General features: G+C 29.5%; 1 protein-coding gene across 4 annotated transcripts in view; it reads right to left on the bottom strand.

The window, feature by feature from the left end:
• Positions 1-24993, bottom strand: part of LOC122509910 — a 551972-nt gene extending 526979 nt beyond the window's left edge. Inside the window, exons 1-2 of one of the 4 annotated variants that reach the window (XM_043624237.1) lie at positions 24380-24993; positions 23954-24259 (exon numbers count right to left, since the gene is read on the bottom strand). In XM_043624237.1, coding sequence (XP_043480172.1) covers positions 23954-24189 — 236 coding nt within the window. In that variant the 5' untranslated portion in view covers positions 24190-24259; positions 24380-24993. Of the gene's footprint in view, positions 1-23953; positions 24301-24379 lie in introns of all 4 variants that reach the window. The other 3 variants (XM_043624245.1, XM_043624254.1, XM_043624261.1) reach the window with 3 other exon arrangements.
• Positions 24994-26970: the final 1977 nt, after the last annotated feature.

Here is a 26970-nt window from a genome sequence, read left to right as displayed (position 1 = left end):
TAATATTTTTAACCCTCAGGGTACTGACTGGGTTAGCGTAACCCAGGCGAATTTTGAAAGTTGCGCCATTTCTAAACAAATCGATGGAGGCGGCTCGGACCAGGGGGGGAAAAAACTTTGAGATTAGAACCGAAAGTAGCTGATTTGGCAGAGCCGGTCGGCACTTGCTGTTCAAGCTGCGAATTATTGAAATTTGTATTCGGGTGAATTATACCCAGTCAGTACGCTATGTTATAAAATCACTGTTTTTGTGAATTGTAAAATCTCATTAAATTAATCGAAAATTTGACTTTTTTTTACATGTCAAAAATACAGCATTTTCAAATCTAAAAAAAAATATACTTTTTAAGATTAATTAAAAAACGGCTAACGCTATCTTAAAGATCAACTTTTCACCTTTCCAAAACACCTATATAAAATGATTTTATCTTTTTTTTTCATAAAAATACGAGCTTTTGAAAAAAATATTTTTTTTCATGAAAATTTTTTGAAAACCATTTGTATTTTTGACAATAACTTTTATAAATAAAAAAATATCACTAATCCGACAAATCCGGCATATTCCTGTGGAAATTGTAAACAGATTACAAAAAAAGAGTTTAAATTCATCAATTACAGCCCAAAATACAGGCGATCAAAGTTGCTGGGTTACGCTAACCCATGTCAGTACGGAACGTTACATTTTTATAGTCAGTACCCTGAGGGTTAATTACAGTAATTTTATTGTAATTTCTTTTGAATAAAATTAGCCTCACAAAATAGGGCAATTTTAAGAAAAACTGACGAGGCCCTGACCAGTTTTTCCCTAAGTAGGGCATTGGTCGGGAACAGCGTCACACACTAGTCGGGCACTGGTCAGCTTCTCTACCCAGAGCCACACCAGTGATCGGGAAAACTGTCCAGTACACTATCAGGCCCACATTTTAATTTCTGCACGGGAAACGCAGCAGTGGCGCCGCAAAAGTCGAACGGTTATACTTTTTGAGGAGTATCCGTTCTCTTCTCCACATAAATAGAGCCGCTTACTTTCCAAAAAGTGTACCCGCTTTCCCCAAAAAGGAGAACCGTTCTCCCCTCGAAAGTATGCAGCGTGCTTAACCTCAAGTTGAACGGCTGTTTCGAATTTAACGCAACTGCTCTACCGACAGGTAGAGCCGTTCACTTTTTTTTCTCCGTTCTATTTTGAATTTTGAAAAACTAATTTCACATTCGTAATCAGCGACCCTGAAAATCCCCAAGTATTCAGTTTCAAGTAAATCTAAACAATTTTTTATTTCGTTGTCCGCTATAATAGTTCCGCCATTTTGAATTTTGAAAAACTAATGTTAGATTCGTAAACAGCGACCCTTAAAACCCCCGAGTAACCAGTTTCAAGCAAATTCGATGAATTTAAAAAAAATTCCCGCCAGCATGGATCCGCCATTTTGAATTTCGAAAAACTGATCTCAGATCCGTAATCAGCGACCCCAGAAGCCTTAGAGTACCAAGTTTCATAAAAATCCATTAAAAATTTTTTCAACACACTTGGCCCAAACAGTGGAAATCTCGTTGACAGCCAAGCGGTTAATAATAAGAAAATTTATAAAGAAAATTACGAAAAATGTATAAACACTTGTATAGCCAAATAAGTAAGGCTGAAGATAGATGTATAAGCCAATAAATAAATAAATTTGAAGTTTTATTATATTTTTATTTAATCTTCCATGTTTTTAGGGTTCCGTACACCGTAGGTGTACTGACGGAACCCTTACACTGTAAAAAAGGGGAGTTAAATTTTACGGGAAAAATATTAGCAAACCTGATTGGAGATCATATTTGCGAACTATGAGAGAAAGAAATTGAATTTTTTCGACAAAATGTTCAAAAGTGACCCTGTACCTATACTAAACTTCTACATATCGTCACCTATTAGGCTTAAATTCGGTACACATTTTCATTTTCAATTGTAGATTTGTGGAAAATTTGAGCGAACACGATTAATGGTCATATTTACGAACTAGAAAGAATATCTACAAAGAATATTTACGAACTAGAATATCTTAAGTTAAAAAAAGCTTAATTTGTTTATAAAAAATTGTTATTTTTTTAGTATAAAATGGGAAAATTTTTTTGTTAACATATTATTCAATAGTAGAGAAGAAATTAAAACTATTATTCTCTTGTCAAAAATTAAAAAGAAACAATATTTTTCGAGTTATCTGATATTAAAAAGTAGGTCAAAAAAACATTCAAAAAACGAAAAATTTTGAAAATTCGTAACTTAAAAATTTGGATTAAAACGTTGCAGATTATTTTAATCTATTCTGGTGTTGATTTACTGTGTATTTGAATGTTTATAATAAATAATAATATTTGCTGTAATTTAAACAAGGTAAAACTCTATGCGGCACAATCTGCCCCAGCGTCGGCACAACCGGCGCGCTGCAAAAAATCACATTTTTATTGAAAACTATGAAAAATTGTTAAAAAGTATAAATAAATTCAAAAACTACATAAAATTCTACACCAAATAGTTCATAAATAAAAACAAATAGTTGTTATTTTACAATTGTTTTCTTTCATTTTGTCGAAATTGGCACTTTCAACCCCGCTCACCCCTACTGATAACTTCAAGAGAAAATTTTTTTTCCCAAATCGGGAAAACACGTGTCGCTTAATTTCTTGTGAAAAACAACATATTTTATTTCCGTAGCATTCCGTGATGTTAAGTGGAGAATCTGCCTAATTTGAAATGGAACCCGCCCAATGTAGAATTTTTGTACGGAATTTTCGTAGAATCGTTTCATGTAGGAATCCACTTTAAATGATATTTTTTAAAAATTCTTAAATAGAAATATTATTTTGCTTCCTCTTAGAGAAAGAATTGTATTGGTGAAAATTTTCGGTTTGGATTTTTTGACGTCTTTCAATATAATTTGACCTCTTACTGAACATTTTTCATCCATAATAGACAGAAATACATAATTTTTAAAAATCAAAAAGTTTGAAAAATAACACGCATTTTTGAAAATTTTGTTAAAAAATGTAGAAGTTTAAAAAAAATTTTCTCGTGTAGAAAAATCTTCTAGAACGTCTAGAGACAAGTTCGCTATGACAGCAAAGTTACATACATTTAATACTGATGTTGGTTGTCACAGCTAAAATTTTCGCTGCCACTGCAAACTTCTTAGCTGTGGTAGCTAATTTTAAGAGATTTCAGTGGCGGATCCAGACAAGGTTTTTGGGGGGCCATCCATTCAAAAAAAATAAATCAATATAATGTTATCTCTTTCTATCTCATAGGAATATTTTACTCTTGGGGGGCAAGCACCCGTGCCAATACTATTATACCAACAGAATTTTGCCTTTCTTAAATTTTGCTTCCTCATAAAGGAAGCCTTATAGTGATGTCGATTTCCGAATTTTTTAGAACCAATTATTTTTACAAATTTTCAAGTGTAGTATACATAATTCGTCGAGAGGAACAAATGTCCGGATGTATGTATGTGTGTGTGTGTGTGTGTATGTCACCGATTCTTGTGGACAAATTTTCTCTTACACGTCTTGACGGATTTTGATAAAATTTTGTAGGTGTATTACGGTCACGAATACCAAAAATCAGACAAAAGGATTTTCAAAAATATCTAAAAAAAAAATTTTTTTCAACAATTTTTTAATTTTTGAAAAAATTAATTTTTGGATTTTTTGAAATATTTAATTTGTTAGAAATATTTCATGGCAAATGTCGCATTAAAGCGGCGCGGCGGAAGGAAGTGAAGGAGAAAAAATTCTGAATTCGTTATAGCACAGGTATGTGTGCATGTATATAACGCACGTAAATGAAATGCTGATGCACACATAATTGTTTCGCAATGTGAATTACACTCTCGCTATATAATGCCAGTCAAAGGAAAAAAACTAGTTAATCGTTAAAGAATGATGCATACTGCTAAATTTAATTTTTCTAATGATCAAATCATAAAAATCTTAGAATAAAAAAATTCTGTTCTTAAAAACATAAAAAAATAATTCTTCCTCGCGAAGTTTCTGCAAAAAACCAAAAAATTCTTTTTTAGGCGGAAAATAAGGATAATATATAGGGGAGAGTGGTCCTAAGTTGGCCGTGGGCCTAAGTTGGTCTCCCTGCATTTCTCAGAGATGGTATACTGGACGAATCTATAATTTTGTGGTATGATGTATTGATAAACCATGATATAATTTATGGACCTAATTATAATCTAAGATTCTTCTACGCATTGTGAGGACAATAATATTGTTTATGACAAAAAAAAATTAATTTTTCTTGTTTTTTCGAGAGCAGCTACAAGAGATAAATAATTAAATTTATTTTTTAATTTGTTTAATGTTGTAATAAGAGGTTCTGTTGATTTTTTAATTAAATTTTTTTTATTAGCGTAATAATTTGAAACTTGTAAAAATCTACAGTGGTCCTAAGTTGGCCACCTATTGTTTTTGTTTGTTTTTATTTATGTTTTATTTCTTTTTTGTGTTTTTCATCACGAGAAAGACCGTAAAAGTGTAACGTAGGAATTAAACAAAGACAAAAAACAAAAAAAGGTTTTAAAAACATTAGAAAAAACATAGTACAAAAACGCCTGTCTCTACAGCCATCCACCACTGTAAATAAATAAAATAAAATATTGCTTCATTTTCTAAACAAAAATAGTTAAATAATGCGTTTTTATTCTCCTAAATGTATCAAATTTGTAAAATTTCTGCGTAATTGAAAAGAATATGCATTTCTTCCTTATACACAAGCGAAAAAAGTGGTGGCCAACTTAGGACCGCTATTTCTGAAATGTCCAAAATGCAGCTTTTCACTATTTATTGTATTAAGACTACAAAAGCTATTCTATAACGTTCGAAATACCACAAAATTATAGCAAAACGATCTCTGAACACTAATATATACTTGCCGAAGTGATTAAATTTCATTTTGTTACTATTTTCGACCAATTTTCTTAGGCGGCCAACTTAGGACCACTCTCCCCTATATACAAAAAAATAATCCAACTTAAATTTAAACTCTACTTTGTAATTCCTTAATTAAAAATTCATTATTAAGGAATTTAATTTATTATGCACAAAAAAATTGTTTTATAAAAATCGCAATATTTATTTTTTTGCTTTTCTCTTCTTCTGACTTTAGTACCGTCTCTATTTTGTATTTTCACTAAGTTGAGAGAAAATGTATACAGTTAATGAAAGTTCCAAGAAGAAAAAATTCTTTATGCCTTTTTGGTTTTTATTTTTTTAAATTTTCTTTTTCTAAAAGCCAGTAGATTTTAAAAGGCTACAAGTAACGAAAATCATCAAAGTAAAAAAAAACAAAAATTTAATATAAATTAAAATTCAGTGAATAATATTTGTAATTAAAAATCGATTACTCTTTTTAATGGGTAACATCACCCAGAGTTTTTTTTTAACGTTAAAAACATGTATCAAACTAAATTTAAAAATAACAACTGAGATTACGTTTTTTAAGAAATCCTTCTGGCCGCAGAGTTTGTCTTAAAAAACGTGATCTCAGTTAAACTGTTGTAAAGACACCATTTTATAAAATTTCATTTTTATTTTTAAATTTAGTTTGATACATGTGTTTAACGTTAAAGAAAACCCAACAATATTATACTGTACCGTTTTCTTGAAGTAATTATTTTAAATAGACTTTTATTTTCTATGTGCTCTGGGTGATGTTATGTATACCCCTTAATGTTTATTTTGTGATTATAGGGTAGTTGCACCAGTGAAAGAATTGACACCAGTAAAAGGACAAATTGATTATTTATCACGATATTTCACAAATTATAACTTTTATCACTATAAAAAAATATTGTTTAGTTCCTTATTTCTTCAAAATATAGTTTATAATAAAAGAAAAGATTCAATATGCAAGTTATTTCTGAAAATAATTTTTTTATCCCACATGCACAAAAATGGCGCTTTTAGATAGCTGACGACATGTGCAAACATAACCGCTGATCCCATGCGTTATTTTTGCCTAAGGGAGAAAACGGCCGCCATTTTCATATAAGTTGAACAAGTGACTGACTTTTATTCCCTGTTGTCTGCTATCTGAAATCGACACTTTTGTGCATTCGGAATAAAAAATATTGTAAGTAACACGGGAATGAAGGCAGCCAATTTGTTTACGATGATTTTTGTGACACGAGTGGAGGTCGAGGGCGCCCTCGACCTCCACTCGTGTCACAAAAATCATCGTAAACAAATTGGCTGCCTTTATACCCTTGATGCTTAATATACTATTTAATGTTTTGGTGGGTTATGAACATGACAAATGAACGAAGCATAAACAGAAAAAAGGTTATAAGTTTCAGGTGCAATTAAATAATATTTCTGGGTGTGTAATCAGGAATATTTATTTATATTTATTTATTTTTTTTATTTTTTTTTATTTTTTTTTTTTATTTTTTTTTATTTATTTTTATTTATTTATTTTCAGAATATTTGTAACGTTTTTCATATAATTTTTGTTATTTTTAGACACTGTATTAATATAAATTTGATAGGTTCTTTCACTGGAAAATACAACTGTTCTTTCACTGGTAAAATGGACAATTTTCAATATTTGATTAAAATTTTATACATTATGTTATATTTATAATATTTGTATCATACGCTTCAAATTCTTTAGGAATTTTGCTATTCATTGCATATGTTTAAAACGAAATTCAAGAATGTCAAGTAAAACTAAAAATCGAAAGTATACAGTTATAGTTTTTCCTTAAATGTTCTTTCACTTGTGCCACTACCCTATAAATAAATATATACATATAATAAATATCAATCGGTGAATTATAAATATAATTAAAAAATTTAATTCACACAAAGAAGGCAAGTACTCTTATTTTAATCAACCAATAATTTAACCTTTCAATCTTTCTCTCTCATATAAAATTAACTGTAAATTTTTTACTCTACTTATATAAATACGCTTTTTATTATATTTAATTTAAAATGATCATCGAAGTAAATTTTTTATTTGAGAAACAAAATATAACAGGTGAATTAAAAGGCGAATACAAACACGCCCATTTCAATTCATAAATGTATAACTAAATTGTGTGTGTATGAAGTTTTGAAGGGCTGTTTGCATTGGCGCGTGAATGAATAGCATTGACACTTATACCGTTGGACACCTGGAAACCTCTTCGAACAATAGTGTCGTAAGACTCCACTTGTCGGAAGGATAATAGAGTCCCTTACCCCTTAAAGTAAGAGTGAGGATCAAAAACTAAAATATAATTCCAAGAGGAGTACCTTTAAATTTCGTCGGAAGTCCATTTTCGCTTTGAAAAATCTTTTCTAACTATTTCTCAAAATTTTTTAAAAAAGGAACACACAAAAAATCCTCTTAGCAACACCGCTTTTAAGCCTTAACATTCCCATTAAAAAAAAATATTGCTCATCAGAACCAAAATTCGTTGCACATGAATCACACAAAAATCTATAACAACAAAGATTTCCAAAATTCCAATACTTAAAAAAATTTTTTTTAATTAGATCCGCCATAACATTTGTAATTAGTAACCCCAAAAACCTCCGGAATATGTAATAAATTTCAAGAGAATCTATTAAATTTTTTTAAAATATGTCAGCCATATTGGATCAACCATAAATATTTTTATTTATATTTTTATTATTTTTTAAATTATCTAATTTGATTTATTTTCTTTAAGGGGGTAGTCTGGTGTTCGAGCCTGTTTTGAAAGCATATTTCGGGATTTTTTTTATTAGAAAATAAAATATAATCACATTAAATCTTTTTACATCTTTTTATTATTATTATAAATTGTTAAAAAAAATTATTTCACTATTTTAAACTTGATATTGTTATAGATATTTACATAGTTAACGTTCATAACAAAAAAACTAAGTAGGAGGCTGGTGCTGGTGATAACATCCGTTGGCGTTGTCTAAATCAAAAAAATCAAATTGATTATTGTTCTGTATGACAGTGGCTATGGCCATGGTTATGTAGAGTAAGATGAAAAAAGAAAATTAGCAATCGGTCGAATAGATTTTTTTAAATCACCTGCACTGTTTCGTTTTTTTTGTTATAGATATTTACAGTTAATGTTTATAACAAAAAAACGAATCAGTGCAGGTGATTTAAAAATATCTATTCGACCGATTGCTAATTTTCTTCTTTCATCTTACTCTACATAACCATGGCTATGACCTGAACTAGAATTATTCAATTTCAATCATAACTTTTTTTTATTTTTAACTTTTTATCAATAAAAAACAGTAAATTTAAAATTTTTTTGTTTAAAAGTCTGCCATTTTTTTATTAATTAACAAAACTGGTTCGTTCTAGTTCGGGCTATAGCCACTGTCATACAGAACAATAATCAATTTGATTTTTTTGATTTATAGACAACGCCAACCGATGTTATCACCAGCACCAGCTTCCTACTTCGTTTTTCTGTTATGAACATTAACTGTAAATATCTATAACAATATCAAGTTTAAAATAGTGAAATAATTTTTTTTAACAATTTATAATAATAATAAAAAGATGTAAAAAGATTTAATGTGATTATATTTTATTTTCTAATAAAAAAAATCCCGAAATATGCTTTCAAAACAGGCTCGAACACCAGACTACCCCCTTAATAATTTACTTAATAAAAAAATAATTGCATTATTATTATTATTATTATTATTATTATTATTATTATTATTATAATTATTATGTTTTAAATACTAATTATTAACAAGAAGTGAAATATTTGCCAACAGAAACGAAGTGAAATAAAATAGCTTCTTAGAACTATTTATAAATTTGTATATTGAGAAATAATACTATTGAAACATTTACTTATAAATATTGTTGTTTACAAAGAATTTTTTAAATATACAGTATCTGAAGTCATATTGCAAAAAATTTCCAAGGAAACATTTCAATTTTTTTTGTGCGCAATTGCAAATATCATACAAAACAGACCAATTTACATTTTTCCTTTCCGATTTTCCTTATTAAGAAAAACTGCGCTCTGCGAGAGTTTGAAATACATTAAAATTATTATCAAACTATGACTCAGTATGTTTTAATGAATAAATAAACATAAAAATGGGTATTTCTCAAAGTATTGGAATATATATATATATAATTATACACGGAAAGAAAAGGTCTGGAAGAGATATCCATAAAAATATTGTTGAGCAGAATATTGTTGTGTTATCCAATTCAATGGAAGAGACAACTTTCAGAATGGAAGCACATTCCATATTCAATGGATGAGGGAGCCATATTATATTGTTGAATCAAATATGGATGTGACATCCATAGGCATGGTTGGGCTTACAATTCATGCTATGGATTTTCACATATGGCTGCCTCATCCATATAAACTTTGGTTGGGAGGTCCATAGTTAGTTCAAAATTTCGATACATGTTGCGCGCAATTCATTATCATGGCATCCATTTAAAAATGGTCGTCTCAATTTGTCCGTCGCGTCGGTTTCCTGTCACGTCTATATAATCACGTTGTGAGTTTATTGTGTATAAATAGTGTTATAATTGTTTATTATTTATTATCGTTATTGTCTATTAGTGTTTATGTAAATTCATTTTCATGAAATATGTGTAGAGTATATAAGGAATATTATATGCTCAAATATTGTAGTTGCGTGTATAGTGTAGTGGATAGCGTTAGTGTTTAGTATGCGTTAGGTCTAGGGTTCGTGTCTCCCCATCGGTTAATAATTTATTTCGTAAATATGCGGTTATTCAATAAGTGGTGTGTATTAATTAACAAAAATGTGTATAAAATATCTCAAGTGACATTGAATTTAATTAATTGAGTGATTCCAATTTTTTGTTTCCCATTTCCATTACTATGGATCACCCAACCATAGATCTTTTGCTGCTCCAACAATATACAGCCAGCCATAGAATATGGATGCAGCAACCTTAACTATGGATATCCCGTATTTTTCAATATAATATTGCTGTGATATCCACGTATCTGGATGTGTCAACTATTCCTTTTTCTCCGTGTATATATTTATACACGGAGAGAAATCTGTTGCGAATAATATAATAGATATTATATATTATAATAGATATTTTATTATATTATTAATATAATAAATAATAGAGGTTATGAATATAGCATAAGCACTTACTAGCGAAAAGTATAAGAGGTCCGCCTAAATATCAGTCGACTCCGCCTAATATTCAGGCGGACTGGAGTAATAAATACGCTCTCTGTTAGGATTTTAGCATCAAAGAATCTATAGAAAAAGTATATGAAAAGTTTCGAGCATTAATCCTAACAGATTTCTCTCCGTGTATATATATATACTAGGGGGGCTTCGCCCCCCTGCGCGCCAACCCACTATCTCTATTTTTATATTTATTTTAGTTTTTATAAATTTAAAGTAATTTTTTCTTAATATCAATGCATCTTAATAAATTGCATACAATACATGACAAAATACACATAGATTTTGACGTAATGTAACAGTCGTTATCGACCTTTTTTATCTATATGTCAAAAATTAGATTAAACTTTGACATATATTTTGACCCATTTTAACCTATAGGTTAAAAAGGCGTCAAATTTTACATAGATTTTGACGTATCATAGATACGTTTATTGTCCTTTATTGTCCCTTTTTAAGTTGTAGTTAAATAAAAGTCAAATTACACATAGATTATGACGTAACTAAATGAGAGAGTAAAAATAAAACGTCAAAATTAGGTCAAAATGATAGGTGTAAGAGAAAACTCAATTTTAAACTTACCTTACATTGTTAGGTCAGATGGCAAACTTCACCTCATCATTAAGTCTGCGCGCGGAAATTGTTTGACAAATTTTGACGTCTATGTCAAAGCTGCCCTCAAACTTGACCTAAATTTTGAGGGTAGCGGGAATTCTTTGTCAAATTTTGATGTGTAAGCCCTCAAAATTGACCTAAATTTTGAGAGTAGCGGGAATTCTTTGTCAAATTTTGACGCCTAGGTCAAAACTGCCCTCAAAATTTACCTATATTAACGTAATGTGAGGCCGTTATTTATCCTCTTTTTGACCTACAGGTCAAAAAGTAGGTCAAATTAGACATAGATTTTGACGTAACCCAGGTAGAAATTGACGACCGGGATGGTACCGGCCCGGTACAAACGGCGGATTATAAGTGCCGGGGCGGTACCGGCATAAGACCGTAATTTTTACCGTCTCGGTACCGGCAAATTGCCGGATGATAACTGCGGCAGGTATCCGGCATACGTACCGGGCCGGTACCGAATAATCCACCGGGGCGGTACTGGCCCGGTTATTGTTGGAAGGCATTTGGTGCCGGTTTATTACCGGCTGCACAACCGGCTAGGTACTGGTCCAGTACCGGCATAAGTCTGTTCATTCCACCGGCGCAGTACCGGTAAATTGCCGGATGATAACTTCGGTAGGTATCCGGCAACCGTACCGGGCCGGCACTAATAAATATCTGACGCAGTACCGGGCCGGCACTAAAAAACAACCGGTGTGGTACCGGGCCGGTTAAAAAAATTATATTTCAGTCTGATTAATTGTTTAATTATTATTATTATCAATGTTATTATTAATTTTAAATTGGAAACAGTAGGGGAGAGGGCCCCAAGGTGGTCAGGGCCCTAAGGTGGTCACCCTAAGAAAATTTTTGTATATTAGTTAGTATCTTCAAATGTTTTTTGTTATTGTTATTATTTGAGAAGACAAAGATTTTAGTAAAGTTTTGAGGTAAATAGTCGTATGAGTCTCTTTGTAACGTGAACGTCGTAAAATTTCTGTTTTTAAATGATCGAGAAATTTTTTTCTCAGGGTGTTAAAATCATCGAAATTAACCATTTTAAATTAGTAAAAATCGTTAAAATTATCTTTATATATCGTACAATAATATTTCAAATAAATATAATTAATATTGTGCTTTGAACATTTTTTTCATTAACGTTTAAAAAATTGTGTCTTGGCCATAAGGTGGACACTTTTTTGGCCACAAAGTGGTCACTTTTGATTTTTTATAAAAATGTTTTTATACGCTATATTTATCAACATTTATCACTGTGAATGTGAATTTTATCAATTTTTAAGTTTTATGATGAATAATAATGAAATAGAATTATTTTCAAAATTTTACCTGTCTAATACATACACAAAAAGTATCATTTTTGATGAAAGGACAAAGTGCAAAAAAAATATGTAATATGTTTCTGTGATCCTGAAAAACAATTAATATTAAATAAACAACCTAATAATACGTTTTTACATTTTTTAAAACTTTTTTAGTGAATTTTTGTATGGTGACCACCTTGGGGCCACTTTTTTAAAAGTCGAATTTTCAACTTTTTTTAAAAAGTGCCATAACTTTTTTTTTTATTAATGAAATAAAAAAAACTTTATGATAGGAAGTTAGGTAATAAGATAAAGTTTTAAACGCCGTATTATTGACCTTTATATATAATTCCATTTGAAATCTACAGTCGTTCAAAAGATGGGTGACCACCTTAGGGCCCTCTCCCCTAAATATATTAAATGCTGAAACAGAGAAACATAAATAATTATAGAAAAATCTGAAGACTCGAGGAATTGAACTCAGGACCCTGAGGCTGCAAAGTCGACACCACATCCGCTAACCTAAACCTGCATATGGAAAGCAAATGCAAAGTGAGCTTATAAAGTCCAACTGACATTACAGCTGGCAGCAGTACCGGGCCGGCACTAATATTCAACTGGTGCGGTGCCGGGCCAGTATTTGTATTTTCTAATTTATTTTAATTCAATTTAAATTATTAAAAATAAATAAATAAAAATAGTAATTATAAATAATAATAACCGCCCTATTCACCGGTTAAATACCGGGGCGGCACCAATAAGCAACCTACTCGGTATTAATATAATTGCCGGCACAACTAACTAATTAATTTATTATTAATAATTAAATTAATAAATTAATTAATAAATTAATTTTCAAATTTTTTTTCTTTTCATTAATTCTTTTTCTGATAGTTTAACATTGGCAAACAAACGGGTGGACACTGGGTTAGTACTAATATTTTTGTCGGCAAAACTTCTGTGCCAGTAGAAAGCATTAAGTAAATTTTTGTGCTGGGCCGGCACAAATATTATCACCGGAAAATCTCCTTCGTCCGTATAAAAACAAAACCAAATAGTAGTACCGGGCCGGTGCTGGGCCGGTAAAAATATTATCACCGGCAAATCTCCGTCGGCAGTATAAAACAGAGCGAAATGACAGTACCGGGCCGGTGATACGCCGGTGCTGGGCCGGTAAAAATATTATCACCGGCAAATCTCCTTCGGCGGTATAAAAACAGAAGTAAATTATAGTACCGGGCCGGTGCTGGGCCAAATATTTTTAATCAACCGGCCCGGTACACACTACCAGTACCGGTAGAAATCCACATTTACCACCGGGCCGGTATTTATTTCATATCCGGCCCGGTACCTTTTTGCCGGTACCGGCATATGTCCGACTTTACAACCGGTTCGGTACCATGCCGGTCGTTAGTGCTGGCACACCTCCAACTTTTCTGCCTGGGAATGTGAGGCCGTTATTTATCCTCTTTTTTACCTATAGGTCAAAAAATAGGTCAATTTTGACATAAGTTTTGACGGCCCCTTTGGGATAGGGCGCCCTTACAGAATCTTAAAACAGCGGCGGCGGCGGCGGCGATATCTTTTTATAAGATAGACAGATATATACACATTTTGCCACCGCCGCAGAGTCAGAAAAAAATGTTGTCCGAAGAGAAAATAGTAGGGGGGTATAGTCGAGGATGGACCACTGTCTAGGTAGGCCATTCGCGATTTTTTGGACATGTTCACTAGCGCCACCTACGCGCATGTTTATCGAAGCTTGTCTTAGTGAAACCTAACTTTTTGTTCAATTATATTTTCGGAGAATCAAAAATAGTGTTTTCTGTGACGTCGGTACAAAAAAAGCTCAAAAAAAGTTTTATGCATCATGTAAAAGATAAAAAAAATTGAATCGTCAAAGCAAGCATGCAGTAATTTTGTGGGACTCATGGTTGAAAGAAAAGCAAAGTGATAAATCGAATCCCGAAACGTATTTCTTTATGGTTAGAACAATTTGGTAATGTTACTTTCTATCAAGGTTGGCCACTTTGTACTTAAAATGCACAAAGATGAGGACGAGCTACTTCATTTGCAAAAACTGCAATTCTGAATAACTCATAATATACTTGATAATCTTATTAATATTTTTATATAATTTTATTAATATTTCAGTGGAAAATTTTTATTTTGTTTATATATTTTTTTATATTGTTTATTTTTATTATGTTATTATTTCATTAAGTTACAAGCTGTAAACAATAAAGAATCAATTTTCCGTAACTCTAAACGTTATTTTTTTTAACGGTAATGCCCTTTGAATTTCAAACATGGACCGACCTTGACTGTAAGGGCCAACCTGGACTACAAATTTTTTTTTTAAATCTTTATAACTTTTTCGTTTTAAAACCAATTAATTTACTTTGTACAGAAAAAATGTTCCTATTAAACAGGACTTTCCAACAATATACTTCAATTGACCAATTTAATTTTTAAAAAAAAGTTTTAAACAAAAGTCAAAAGGTGGGCCGACCTCTACTATACTCCCCTATGTTTATTAAAAAAATATTCAAGTTTGAAGTCAGGCTAAAAATTCAGTGCATTCCGGCGTTAATATGTGTTAATATTCCTTTTATAATATTATTGTAACTTATAATGCATTCATATTAACCTTCGCGCTACCAACGATTTTTTTAGTCTCGTACATACTTTTTTAATTACTACAGATAAAAAAGAAGAAATGTAAAAAAAGTTTACTTTTTTTATTTTTCAAAAGTAGATAATATTTTGTTCAGTGAATTAAAATTGCGATTCGATTGATGCAAAAGTCGAGCAGATTTACAACATTACATTTATTGCTTGGTCACCCCGGGTGACCGCTCCGGAGCGCGAAGGTTAAGAAACATGATTTGAAATTTATAAAAATTAAAATATGATATAGAGACAGGAGGTTGGCGCGCAACCCCTATTACAAAAAGATATCGCCGCCGCTGTTTCAAAATTCTATAAGGGCCCCTCTCCCAAGAAACTGTCAAAACCTATGTCAAATTTGACCTATACGTCAAAAAGAGGCCCAATAACGGCCTTACATTACGTCAAAATCTATGTGTAATGTGACCTATTTTTGACCCATAGATCAAAAAAAGGCCGAATAACGGCCTTACATTACGTCAAAATTTATGTCAAATTTGACCTATTTTTGGCCTACATGTCAAAAGGGGCCCAATAAGGGCTTATACGATACGTCAAACTCTATTTTAAATTTGACGTATTTTTGACCTACAGGTCAAAAAGGGCCGTTATGATAAGTTAACATTTAAACAATTTTTGATCTATTTTACCTACAGGTCAAAAGTCTCATTAAAGTTTTCCATAAGGGCCGTTACATTACGTCACAATTTAAGTAAACTTTGACGTATTTTGTGACGTATAGATTAAAAGGCCTGTAACATTAAGTCCATCAAGAGGTCCGTAACATAGATTTCCTCATTAATGCCTTGCATATGGGCAAATTCAAAGAATTTGGCTACTAACCTAATTATAATTTCAGTGACGCTTCCTATTAATATATTATTAATATCTATGTACATATAAAAGCGTCCCGCTTAAAAGAATCTTAGATCGAAAGGTGGATTCCCCATGAGTGTGGAATCAAGATTACAATTCCAATTGCCCGTTTCAGGGAAGTAAATATACACACCTCGAGTCTGGCTCAGAAGTAGAACGTGTAAACATATCTACTTTTGTTACACGGCCCTGAAGTTGGTGACGTATTGTAACGTCATGTCATCTATTTTCTCTGAATTTGTAGGTATGAAAGTAATAAAAATTATAGATTGTTTTTTATAGGTGCAGAAGAGTAATATAAAAATTCAAAAGAAGAATAAAAAATAGATAGAAAAAAATCCCAAATAAAATTATACTACATAAGAAGTAAATTTGTTCCAAGAATGTACGTACTTTTCATAATCAATTTTAGTTTTGCACTTTTACCGAGTTGGTTCTGTTATATATATATATATAGTTTGAAGATCATAAAAAAGAAAGCAATTGAATTTCTGAATATAAAATTTGTTTGACAAGACTTTGAAGCCCTCTTATATTGCAAAAAGAAAAAAAGAAATAGTTTTTATTACATCAGGCGTGAAAACTCGTATAATATTCGAATCAACAATGTCGTGACTCATCAGATATATAATGAAGAACGAGAATCCCGTAAGGTCCATTTAGTTAAAGCATCAGAGAACTCAGGGGATTAAGCATGGATTATGTCTACGTAGACATGTGGCTCGTGCCATTTGAACACTAAAAACCTTGTAGTACACTTGTATGTAGTATATGTATATGTGTGTATGTATATATGTACATGACATCATTGAATGGAAATGATCCAAAACCATCACAACATCGTTCGCGAGCAAAATTGCAAATCTGCGCGAAATGATGCGTATCATTGATGGTAAATATGTATCCCGAGTCGAACTTTTAAACCTGCTTACCTCCTTAAAACTGAGGGTTTGTAAGGATGTAATAGGATGAAAGCAGAGTTTATTTGCATTGCAAGTTAACTCTGATTACCTCCTGCAAACCCCTGGTTAGCGACAAATTTAGATGGTAAAAGGGGGAAAGCAGGTGTTCCTAGAACCTTATTAAATACTGCTTGACCCTTACTTACAGAATTCTTTCCTCTCCAAAAACCCTCGAAAAACTGCTCATAGCATATTTGAGATCATTTTAAACTAATTTTTATAATAACTTTAATTATTAATAAATGGCATTATTATTTAATGATTTTTACTTTTTTTTCTTAATTTAATCGTGACCAATAGCGAATTCATAAATAATGTTAGTATATATGTGGGGATTAATACATATCCATTTATATATAAAAAAGTAAATTTTAATTTAATATTTGTTAATTAAATTATTTAACGGTGTATATAATCATTAAATTGCATACTTATAACTATACAATACAGAAAAATCGGAATAAACGCAAACCTACGAAATAAATAAAATCTAACGCACGCGAGACTTGAACCTACGACCTACGAACTACGGACTACAAAACTAACGCCCTAACCACTATGCTACGGAACCTAACTGAACACAGACGCTCTATTTTCAGTGACTTGTTGAGTGATTCAATAAAGCATTAATTGACACTAATACACTACAGCAAATAAATAAATTGTTTAATAATAATAACCATTAAACATTCATAAATTAATATTTTTATTTTTAATTAAGGAAGATTTCGACTATATCAGCAATTAGTGACATCTATTAGACGTCAATTGAACTCTTTGGTTTAGAGTCAGGTGTTATTCTTAAGATAATTATTCCGATATGGTTGTCGGTAAATAATTATATTTTTGAATTTAATTTTTGATCTGAAAAAATAAGCTGCGTGAACGACTGCACTGTGCATCTGTGAGGACTCGAACTTGATCTGAGATTATAAGAAACGTGAACGTCCAGGCTGTGTTGGCATGGTGCATTGGTAGGCGTTAGTCCCGCGAAAGGCAGCTATTAACTGGGGTTCGAGTCCTCACAGATGCACAGTGCAGTCGTTCACGCAGCTTATTTTTTCAGATCAAAAATTAAATTCAAAAATATAATTATTTACCGACAACCATATCGGAATAATTATCTTAAGAATAACACCTGACTCTAAACCAAAGAGTTCAATTGACGTCTAATAGATGTCACTAATTGCTGATATAGTCGAAATCTTCCTTAATTAAAAATTCTCAATCAGCAAATAATTTCCTACATTAATATTTTTATTATTTAAAAAAAATGGCAAAACATTTCAGTTAAAAATAATATTTATAAATTAATAATAAAAAAGTACATGTTTCGGTAACCTATTCGCAGTTTGAAGTTAATTGTTGTTTACATTTTGGTTTCTTAATCTTTTTTTAATTTTTCTTTTCAAATATTTTCAATTTTAAAATTAATGTATTGAAAATCTTCGAATTGTTGCAAAGAATTTTATCAAAAAATTTGATAATAATAGAATATTCCTTCAAAGAATTTCTTTATTTAGAAAAATAACTAAATTCTCGCAAAGAATTTTATTAATATTTTTAAAAATCCTAATTAAATTTTTTTGAAAAATTTCTTTGAATTTTTTTTTAAACTAATGGAGTTTCTTTAATAATTTTAATTGAAAATTTCGAAAGCAATTGAATTTTATGAAGAAGAATTTTATTAAAATTGTATTGAAAATAAGTAATTTCTTGCGAAGAATTTATTAAAATTTTAAGAAATAATTAAATTGTTTATGAAGAATTTTATAGAAATATTTAAAAATCATGAAATTTTTTCGAAAAATTCAATTAAAGTTGTTTCGAAAATAATTGAATTTCTTTAAAGAATTTTATTAAAATTAAGTATATTCAAAATAATTAAATTCATCATAAGAATTTTAATTACTTTTCGAAAATAATAGAATTATTTCAATTCTTTTGACGAATATATTCAAAAATTGTATTGAGCTAGTAATTTAATTCTTATATAGAATTTTTTTAAATATTTTGAGAATAATTAAATTGTTTTTCAAAAATTTTAAATTCTTGTTGAAACTAAATTTTATGGGAATTTTTGAAAATAATTAAATTCTTTCGTTTAATTTTATTTTAATTGGGTTAATAATTATTTAATTCTTGCAAAGAGTTTTAGTATTTATAAAAATAGTTGAATTATTTCGAAGAATTTATTAAAGTTTAAGAAAATAATTGCAATTTATGAAAATATTTTAAAATATTTGAATTCATCTAAGGAATTCAATTAAAATTGTTTTGAAAATAATTGAATTCCTGCAAAGAATTTTACTATTTATAAAATTAATTGAATTCTTCGGAAGAATTTTACTATTTATAAAAATAATTGAATTTTTTCGAAGGATTTATTAAAATTTTAGAAAATAATTGAATTCTTTCGTGAAATTTTCAAAATAAAAAATTTTGTAATTTGCAAAACAATAATAAGTTGAATATCTTGTACCGCGCGTAACATTTCCTATTGCGTAAGAATGTGGTAGAAGCAATACAGGGTTTAAGGTTCAATTAGGACTTAAAAAGGAGTTGTCAGAGTTAAATAGAACTTACGCAGGAGGAGAAAAACACCAAGGGTTTGTTAGGTGCAGGTTAGGGTTAAATTATACTTACCAGGAGGTAAGCAGGTCTAAAAGTTCGACTCGGGATATCAACCTAGGAATAATATCATCTCACTGACAGCAAATTATTATAATAATTATAATGAAAAAAGCACAAAAGTTTTCCTTAGAGACAACAAAAAAAAACCCGAATTTAATTTTTTTTCTGTACTTCGATAACGATTCAGTATTTTAAAAAAATAGTCTCTTCCTAACGAAAGAGAAAGAAAATTGTATAACTATATAATTCATTCTTGGCATAAAAGCAAGATTAAGATTCTGAGAACTTCCTGTGTGTGAGAGAGAGAGAGAGAGAGAGAGAGAGAGGGCCAAAGAACCTCGCGAAACTGTCTTTCCTGCATGAATTATTTTTTGGATATAAATTACTCGAAAATTCTCGAGAAATTACAGTAAAATATTATATATTTATATGTTTCTGTTTATCCCCAAATATGCAAGTCACGTTTGACTATGTAACAAGTGTTGAGCATTAATCAGCGTTAAATTAACAATATTATTTTACTTCTACCCGTGTAGAAAAATTACGGGGCAGTCTGGAGTCCAGAGATTGCCCCAACTAGACGCATCTGGACGGTCTAACTGTGTGCTATATGGGATTTTTCTGGACGGTCTAATTTAGACTTTCTAACTGTATGCTACATGGGATTTTTCTGGACGGTCTAATTTAGACTTTCTAACTGTATGCTATATGGGATTTTTCTGGACGGTCTAATTTAGACTGTCTAACTGTATGCTATATGGGACTTCATTGGCATCACTAGAATTCAAAATTTTTAAAGTACAAATCAAAGTACAATCAAGACTTTAGTGCCCGATTTGTCGGTCTTCTTTGAATTTATACATGGATTGTCACTTCAAAATTCAATGGAATAATTTAGTATCTAAAGAATCGTTCAAAAATAAATATTGTAGGTTTATATGAATTATTATAAATAAAATTTTCAATGAGTTTAATTAAAAATTCTAAAGATCTTAGATTTTTGAAAAATGCCTAATAATTCAAATTCTCCTGAAATTAGATGAATTTTTTAACATATTGTATTTGATTAATTATTAAAAATAATTTATCTGTAGAAGAATTTTAGTTAAAAACACTATAAACAATTGAGTGTTGGAGAAGTTACAGATTATTGTAGAAATTTAATTATTTTCAAAAGTAACAAAATTCTACACAGAAATTCAATTATGTTCAATTTGTTTAAATTCTCATCAAAGTTTCAATTATCTTTATAAATAATAAAATCGTTCTCTGAAATTCAATTATTTTCCAAATTTTTAACAAGATTCTTGGCAAAATAAAATGTAAGCAAAAATTTAATTACTTTCATAAATAAAAAACTTTTCACAAAAATTCAATAAGGATTTACAAATTTTTTATAAGTTTCTTCTCAATAATTCAATTATTTTTATAAATAATAAAATTCTCAAAATTTTTTTATTATTCAAAATTTCTTAGTTAATTTCAGAATTTCTTAATTATTTTTAATACAATTTTAACCGAATTCTTCGAAAAGTGTATAATTATACTTAAGAATTCTATTGAAATTCGCCATAAGAATTCAATTATTTAAAAATTTTTTGATAAAACTGAAAGTAATTCATTAAAAAATGGTTAATGATTATAATTGTAGTAAGAATTATTTATTTAAATATTCATATATAATAATTAAAATAATTCGGATTATTATGTGTAATAATTTTAGTCATAGTTTTCACTTCGTCCTTATAAGCAACAGAATATATGACACTGGCATTGATATAGTAAATTAGGAGAGTTCACACCCAGACTTCAGTGGCCGTGCGGTTTAAATGCTTCGAGTCGGGTCGTCAAGGGTGGGGGGCGTGAGTTCGATCCCACATGCGAGCGGATATTTTTCATTGTAAGTGTTATATAAAATAATAAAATTATTATATTTAATCTGTATAAGTGTTATAAATTAAAATTGTAAACATGTTTGTAAATAATGTTAAAGGCCTGTTAAAGAATGAATTTAAAAAATGTACCAATTAACGCAAATTGTTTTTTTATTAAAATTATTTTTCAATATTAATTAATATTAATATTGATATATTAATTATATTAATTAATATTTAATATTAATTAATTACATTGAATAAACGTGAGAACCGAGTAAATTTGGGTAAATTATTTAAAATTAAAAAACTGAAATATTGAAATCGAACCTAAAATTTTAAATATTAGCACTGCTCATTAGCCCTGATTAGCACGTCCATTCTGGACCAACGTTTGGTTCGATCGTCACTGGTCTGATTAGCCCATGGTCAGACAGTCTTTTCAGCGCCCAGTTAGAGAATAGACTGTCTTTCTGGCACCACACTAGAACCCAACAATTTTTCTACACGGGTATATATTATCTTTCTGGAAGTAAATAATAAACAACTTCCCAGTTTTGTAACAATTGATAAAACAGAACAATTACCTTTCCTGTAATTTAAAACTTATGGAATAAGAGTTTTAAATAATAATTAATTTAAAAAATTATTGCTGCAAGAAACTACAACTGCATATTGTATAAGAAATTATTATATGTATTATTCTTATTATTTCATTATTATGAATCATAGAAAACTGATCCTTTTGGGGAAGTCTATGAACCTGTTTCAACCTGTCCTAACTCGCATAGAATCATAGGAAAAAATACATGATCCTAATGTTTCAAAAATTCGAATGAATGAAATGTATTTATTTCCTTAAATTTAAATTTTGTTACATTCGTAGAACAAATTGTTTGAAACGACTAAATGTTTGATTGAATTGATCAAATAAATTCATTGGATTATTATAGATTTTGATTAAACAAACTTTATTTAAAGTAACCTGATTATTTGTTCTGTATAAAAAATGTCATACACTGAGAAAACTGGAGTATTGGACTAAACATCTGGAGGGAAAAATCGTTCATATTTGAGAGTTAGCTATTGGATAACAATCTAAATGTTCAAATACACCATTGACAGATATTCGTGCCATTTCTCTTGGAGGGAAAATAAGTTTATAACAGAGGGACAAATTAACCATCTTGAGAAATCCCTTCCTTATCCGGCGCGAAATGAATAAATATGGCAACCTAACCCCTAAATTAAATACATAAAATGTCAGAAAAATAATTTCGCGCGCATCAGATCGTACACATTTTCTGCGCAACTTTTAACCCTCAGATATAATGGGAGAGAATATACAAGTAGATTTCCATTATCAATTCAAAATTTATTTTAGAAGGACTATTTAACTCTCTTCATAAGCAAAGGAAACATACACTTTTTGAACCTCTGAATTTGACTCTCCAGTTTTCTCAGTGTACAAATTAATGAATGCATTGATAAATACAATATTATAACTAAAGATTTGGTTGATTCAATGGAAAAATTAGTTCAAACGACTAAATTCTTTCTTTGAATTTAATAAATATTTATTTAGGCTAAATAAATTTTATTAATAATAACTTGATACTTTCATCTATAAAAAATAAGTGTTTCGCTGACAGATAAAAAAATGTATTGGACACAAACAAATTTTTGACTGAATTCACCAAATCAATGCTCTGTTATATACAATATTAATAATTAAAGATTTGCTTTATTCAATAGAAAATTCTTTTTTGAACGAAATTTTGCCTATATTTAAACCAAATAAATATTTATTTAGGTTAAATATATTTTATTGGTTCAAATAAAGTATTAATTTGGTTTACAGCATTTTACTCCGAAGAAGATGAGGCTAAAGTTCGTAACATTTTTAAAATCGAAAATATTATTAGGAAAAGAATTTTTTTTAAATTAATTCATCTTCAATTTTGATGTGCTAAAATTTTGTAGAAATTAATTTTTTTAGAGAACAGTTACTTAGAAATAATTTAATTTTGAAACCGAAATAATAAATATTGTCACATTATTTATCGTTTTTAATATCGTTGCTGACTTCAGTCTTATCAAAAAATTTCAATTTTATTTGAAGCAATCAAATTTTACTTTAATCTAGCAAATAAATGTATTGCTAACAAATAAATAAAGAGAAAATCTTTTATTAAATAAAAAGATTTGATTCAAATCATCTATTCTTCGCTGAGAGAAATGGATTTTGTTAAACTGAACCAAACATAAGTAGGTATGTATTTAAATGAAATAAATTTAGTTAAAGCAAACTACACTTAAAACAACCGTACAACAAAGTAAAGTATTCAATTCAAACATAAATGTTAAAAAATAAAAACAAATTTTAATATTTAATTAATTTATGCTCTTTATTACAGTCTGTAATTATTTTAGAAGTTGAAAACTTATAAACAAAAAATGTCGCTCATTTGATTGTTCAGGCTTAAATGAGTAATTTTAAAATTTTAAAACTTACAATTAAAGATAATAATAATTGTATTATGATCAACAAATTAGGAAAAAAAGTATTTTTCTATGTACAAATTTTTATAATTTTTCGCTTACAATGATTACACTTAATCATTACAAATTTTCCTTTTCAATTAATTTAAATAAAAAACTTTAATTGCTCTCCGTAAGGAAAATATACTTTTTCTATTAATAATCGTTGATTACAAACTTTGTGAACTTCACCGAAATAAATTTAATCATTATAAAGACAGTTTTATAACTATTTACACAATGAAAAAAATTGTTGCAAAAATTAAAAATAACTTACCATTCTATACTCCTGTAACCACGTAGACAACAATGAATAGCCTTGAATGATCCAACAGTCGCATACTCCGTTGTAACAACTTCCTTGGTAAATCTGAGCCCTCCTGGCAAATTCTCAAATCTATGCATATTGCAATAGTCCTTAATATCATTGCACCAACACTCACTAATTACTGTTAAGAGCACAATTGCAAAAACTAACCGTAACCTCGTCATTATTTCGATTTCAATCATCATGATGTTAAAAAATAACTCCGTGCCAATTCAATTGTAAGGGGTCAAAACAAAATAGACTACCTGATTTAAACTAAACCAGAAAAGAAAAGGAAAATGAACCAAAATATGAATCTATTTAGACAAAACAAGACAAACCACTGTGAATTTTCACATTTTCTCGAAAATTAGTTTTTACACATAACTCCCTTACCACACAAATCGTTAAGACCGATCGAAGCAAAAGATAATCTCTCTCTCTCTCTCTCTCTGCACCTTCCCACGCTCTTCTTTTAGAAACTGAAGGAAACTCCGATTCACAGAGACTAAAGAATGGACCCGAAAAGCAAAAACAGTACAACCGGTCTTGAATATATATTTCTAAGTGACGGTTACTTTAATATTTGTCATCAAACACACCGAATATTTCTTTATTTTTTTATGACAGGAGTATTTGTACCGAAAGTCACAGCGACAATTGGGTAAAGTTTACTTTGGTCCCATAAATAGAGAGAGAGAGAGAGAGAGAGAGAGACAAAAAAGTTTCCGAAATATTAATTAAATCTTAACACGCATGTATAGAATTGAAAATTGCATTACCTCCACTAAAGAAAATAGAAAATGTTGAATCAAAAAATTGATGACCGAGATTAATTTTGCTTTTGTCGTGTGATTTATCACTTACTTAAACACACTAGTAAACACAATTTTCACTAACACATACACAAGGAAAACATTGGTAATTTTAATTCTTGTAAATAATAGATAATGATATAGTTGTAGTTATATCATATCTAGTGTTGACAATACGACATGAACACTACGAGCGCAGAATGCTTACTGATGTTCCCGCCGAGAAACACGTTTGAAAACGGACTGCCTGTTGCCTTCGGGATACTTCGACTACTTACGCCGCGCGAACTTGAATTTCAAATTTAAATTCTCTTATTCATTCCAAAATTGATTTATACTATATTTATTTCATGACTTCTAATTGATTTCAATTTATAATGTAGGGCATTTGCTTCTTTTCGTTCACTTTTTGAATCAAAAATATTCAAATCTTAACTTCTTGTTTATAATTTTCAATGTGAATATTAGTCAAAGTTATTAACAATGTAAATAAAATCTCCTTTCATTCTTTTACCTTCTGCATATCATAAGAGATTGAAGGATGAAAACATAGGTCTATAATTGTTCGACTCGGCTGCGTAAACTTTTACAATTTCCTTAAGTATATGGTAAGTTAGGGATAGATGTCCCGTTCTTTGACGGATTATCCTAAAATTTCGTAGGCTTATTGCAGCCTACCAAAAATTTGACATTAGGTTTTTCAAATATATCCAAACAATTTGTTTTGACCATTTTTTAAAATGTTAAAAATATGTATTTGCCAAAAAAATTTTTTTAGGCTGTAAATATAATTTTGTTTATTAAAAAAACATATATCTTGCAATAAAATGAATTTATTAACCTATATAAATTTCATATTTTACAAAAAGCTATAAATTAAATCATTTTTCTTAATTTCGAAAATCATCGATTTTTTAATTTTTTGAAATAACTTTTTTCTATTTAAAAAGTTTAATTAATTTTTGTCAAAATTGTATTTGCACAAAAAGTATACGATATAGGGGAGACTAGGTGCAGTTATTACAATTTTAATAAAATCAGTTACAGTATGGGAGACTAGGTGCAGTTGTTACAATTTTGATAAAAGCAGTTACAGTGATTAGAGTTTAACTCTAATTTGTTTGATCAAACTATTAAATCAAAGGTATATTATCCAGCTTTAAAAGGCAATAATTGATTTAGCTCTATTTCTATTATTTAAATAACTAGAAGCATTTTAGTGACAGCGTGTAAATTGTAACAACTGCACAAAGTCAATGTCGGTTGTTTCAATACCAAGAATCCTCTGCAACGTTTCTAAATTGAAGACAAATAATTTTTTATAACAATTCTTATTAATTATTCGTAATTTTAAGTACAAAGATGATAATATTAAAATGATATAGTTTAATAAATTTAAGTACATAATTATTAGTTATATAGTTCCCAATAATGAATATTAAGTAATTTGAGTTATATTTGATAATTGAGGTAAGTTAAATGAAAAATAATTTTCCTCTATGAGGAATTACACTTAAAAACTATTTACAACGAAAGTAACAATTGTTTAAACAATTAAAATAAAACAAATCAACTATTATTTATACTTTAAAATAAAAATAGAGTGTACAATTATTAATTAATTAATTAATGAGTTAACTAACCTTTTAATATTCACACTGACAGATTTTTCGCACAAAATTCAACAGAATTTATGTAAACAAAAGTAAACACTTGTTTAGTCCATTTGTTTTGACATTTTATAGGGGTTATGTAGCTCAATGTAATATAGTACGTGACAGTTCCTTAGAGATGGCAGCACTAATACTATTTCGATATATCCGATGAATAACAAGCAGAGAAATATTTACTTTTGGCCTCTAAAAACCAATGTGCCTATTTTTTTAATTGTAAAGCTTGCATATAGTTTTTAAACATACTGCAGTAAGTTCGTACATAAAAACTAAACATTTTTCCCTTTGGAACCCCATCTCTATAATTCACTGTTTCTGAGATATTCCATTTGTAACAACTGCACACTGTAACAACCGTGCTTAGTCTCCCCTAATTAGAGTTTAACTCCAATTTGTTTAGTCAAACAATTAAATCAATAAGGTATATTATCTAGCCTGCCTAAATAACAATATTTTTCCCATTTAATTAACATGGGATTTTTGCACTTTTTAAAAAATA

The sequence above is a fragment of the Leptopilina heterotoma genome, unplaced genomic scaffold (genome assembly GCF_015476425.1).
Source record: "Leptopilina heterotoma isolate Lh14 unplaced genomic scaffold, ASM1547642v1 Lhet_12, whole genome shotgun sequence".
NCBI lineage: Eukaryota > Metazoa > Arthropoda > Insecta > Hymenoptera > Figitidae > Leptopilina > Leptopilina heterotoma.
The sequence above is the reverse complement of the archived record's forward strand: the minus strand, read 5'-3'. Positions and strand labels throughout refer to the sequence as shown.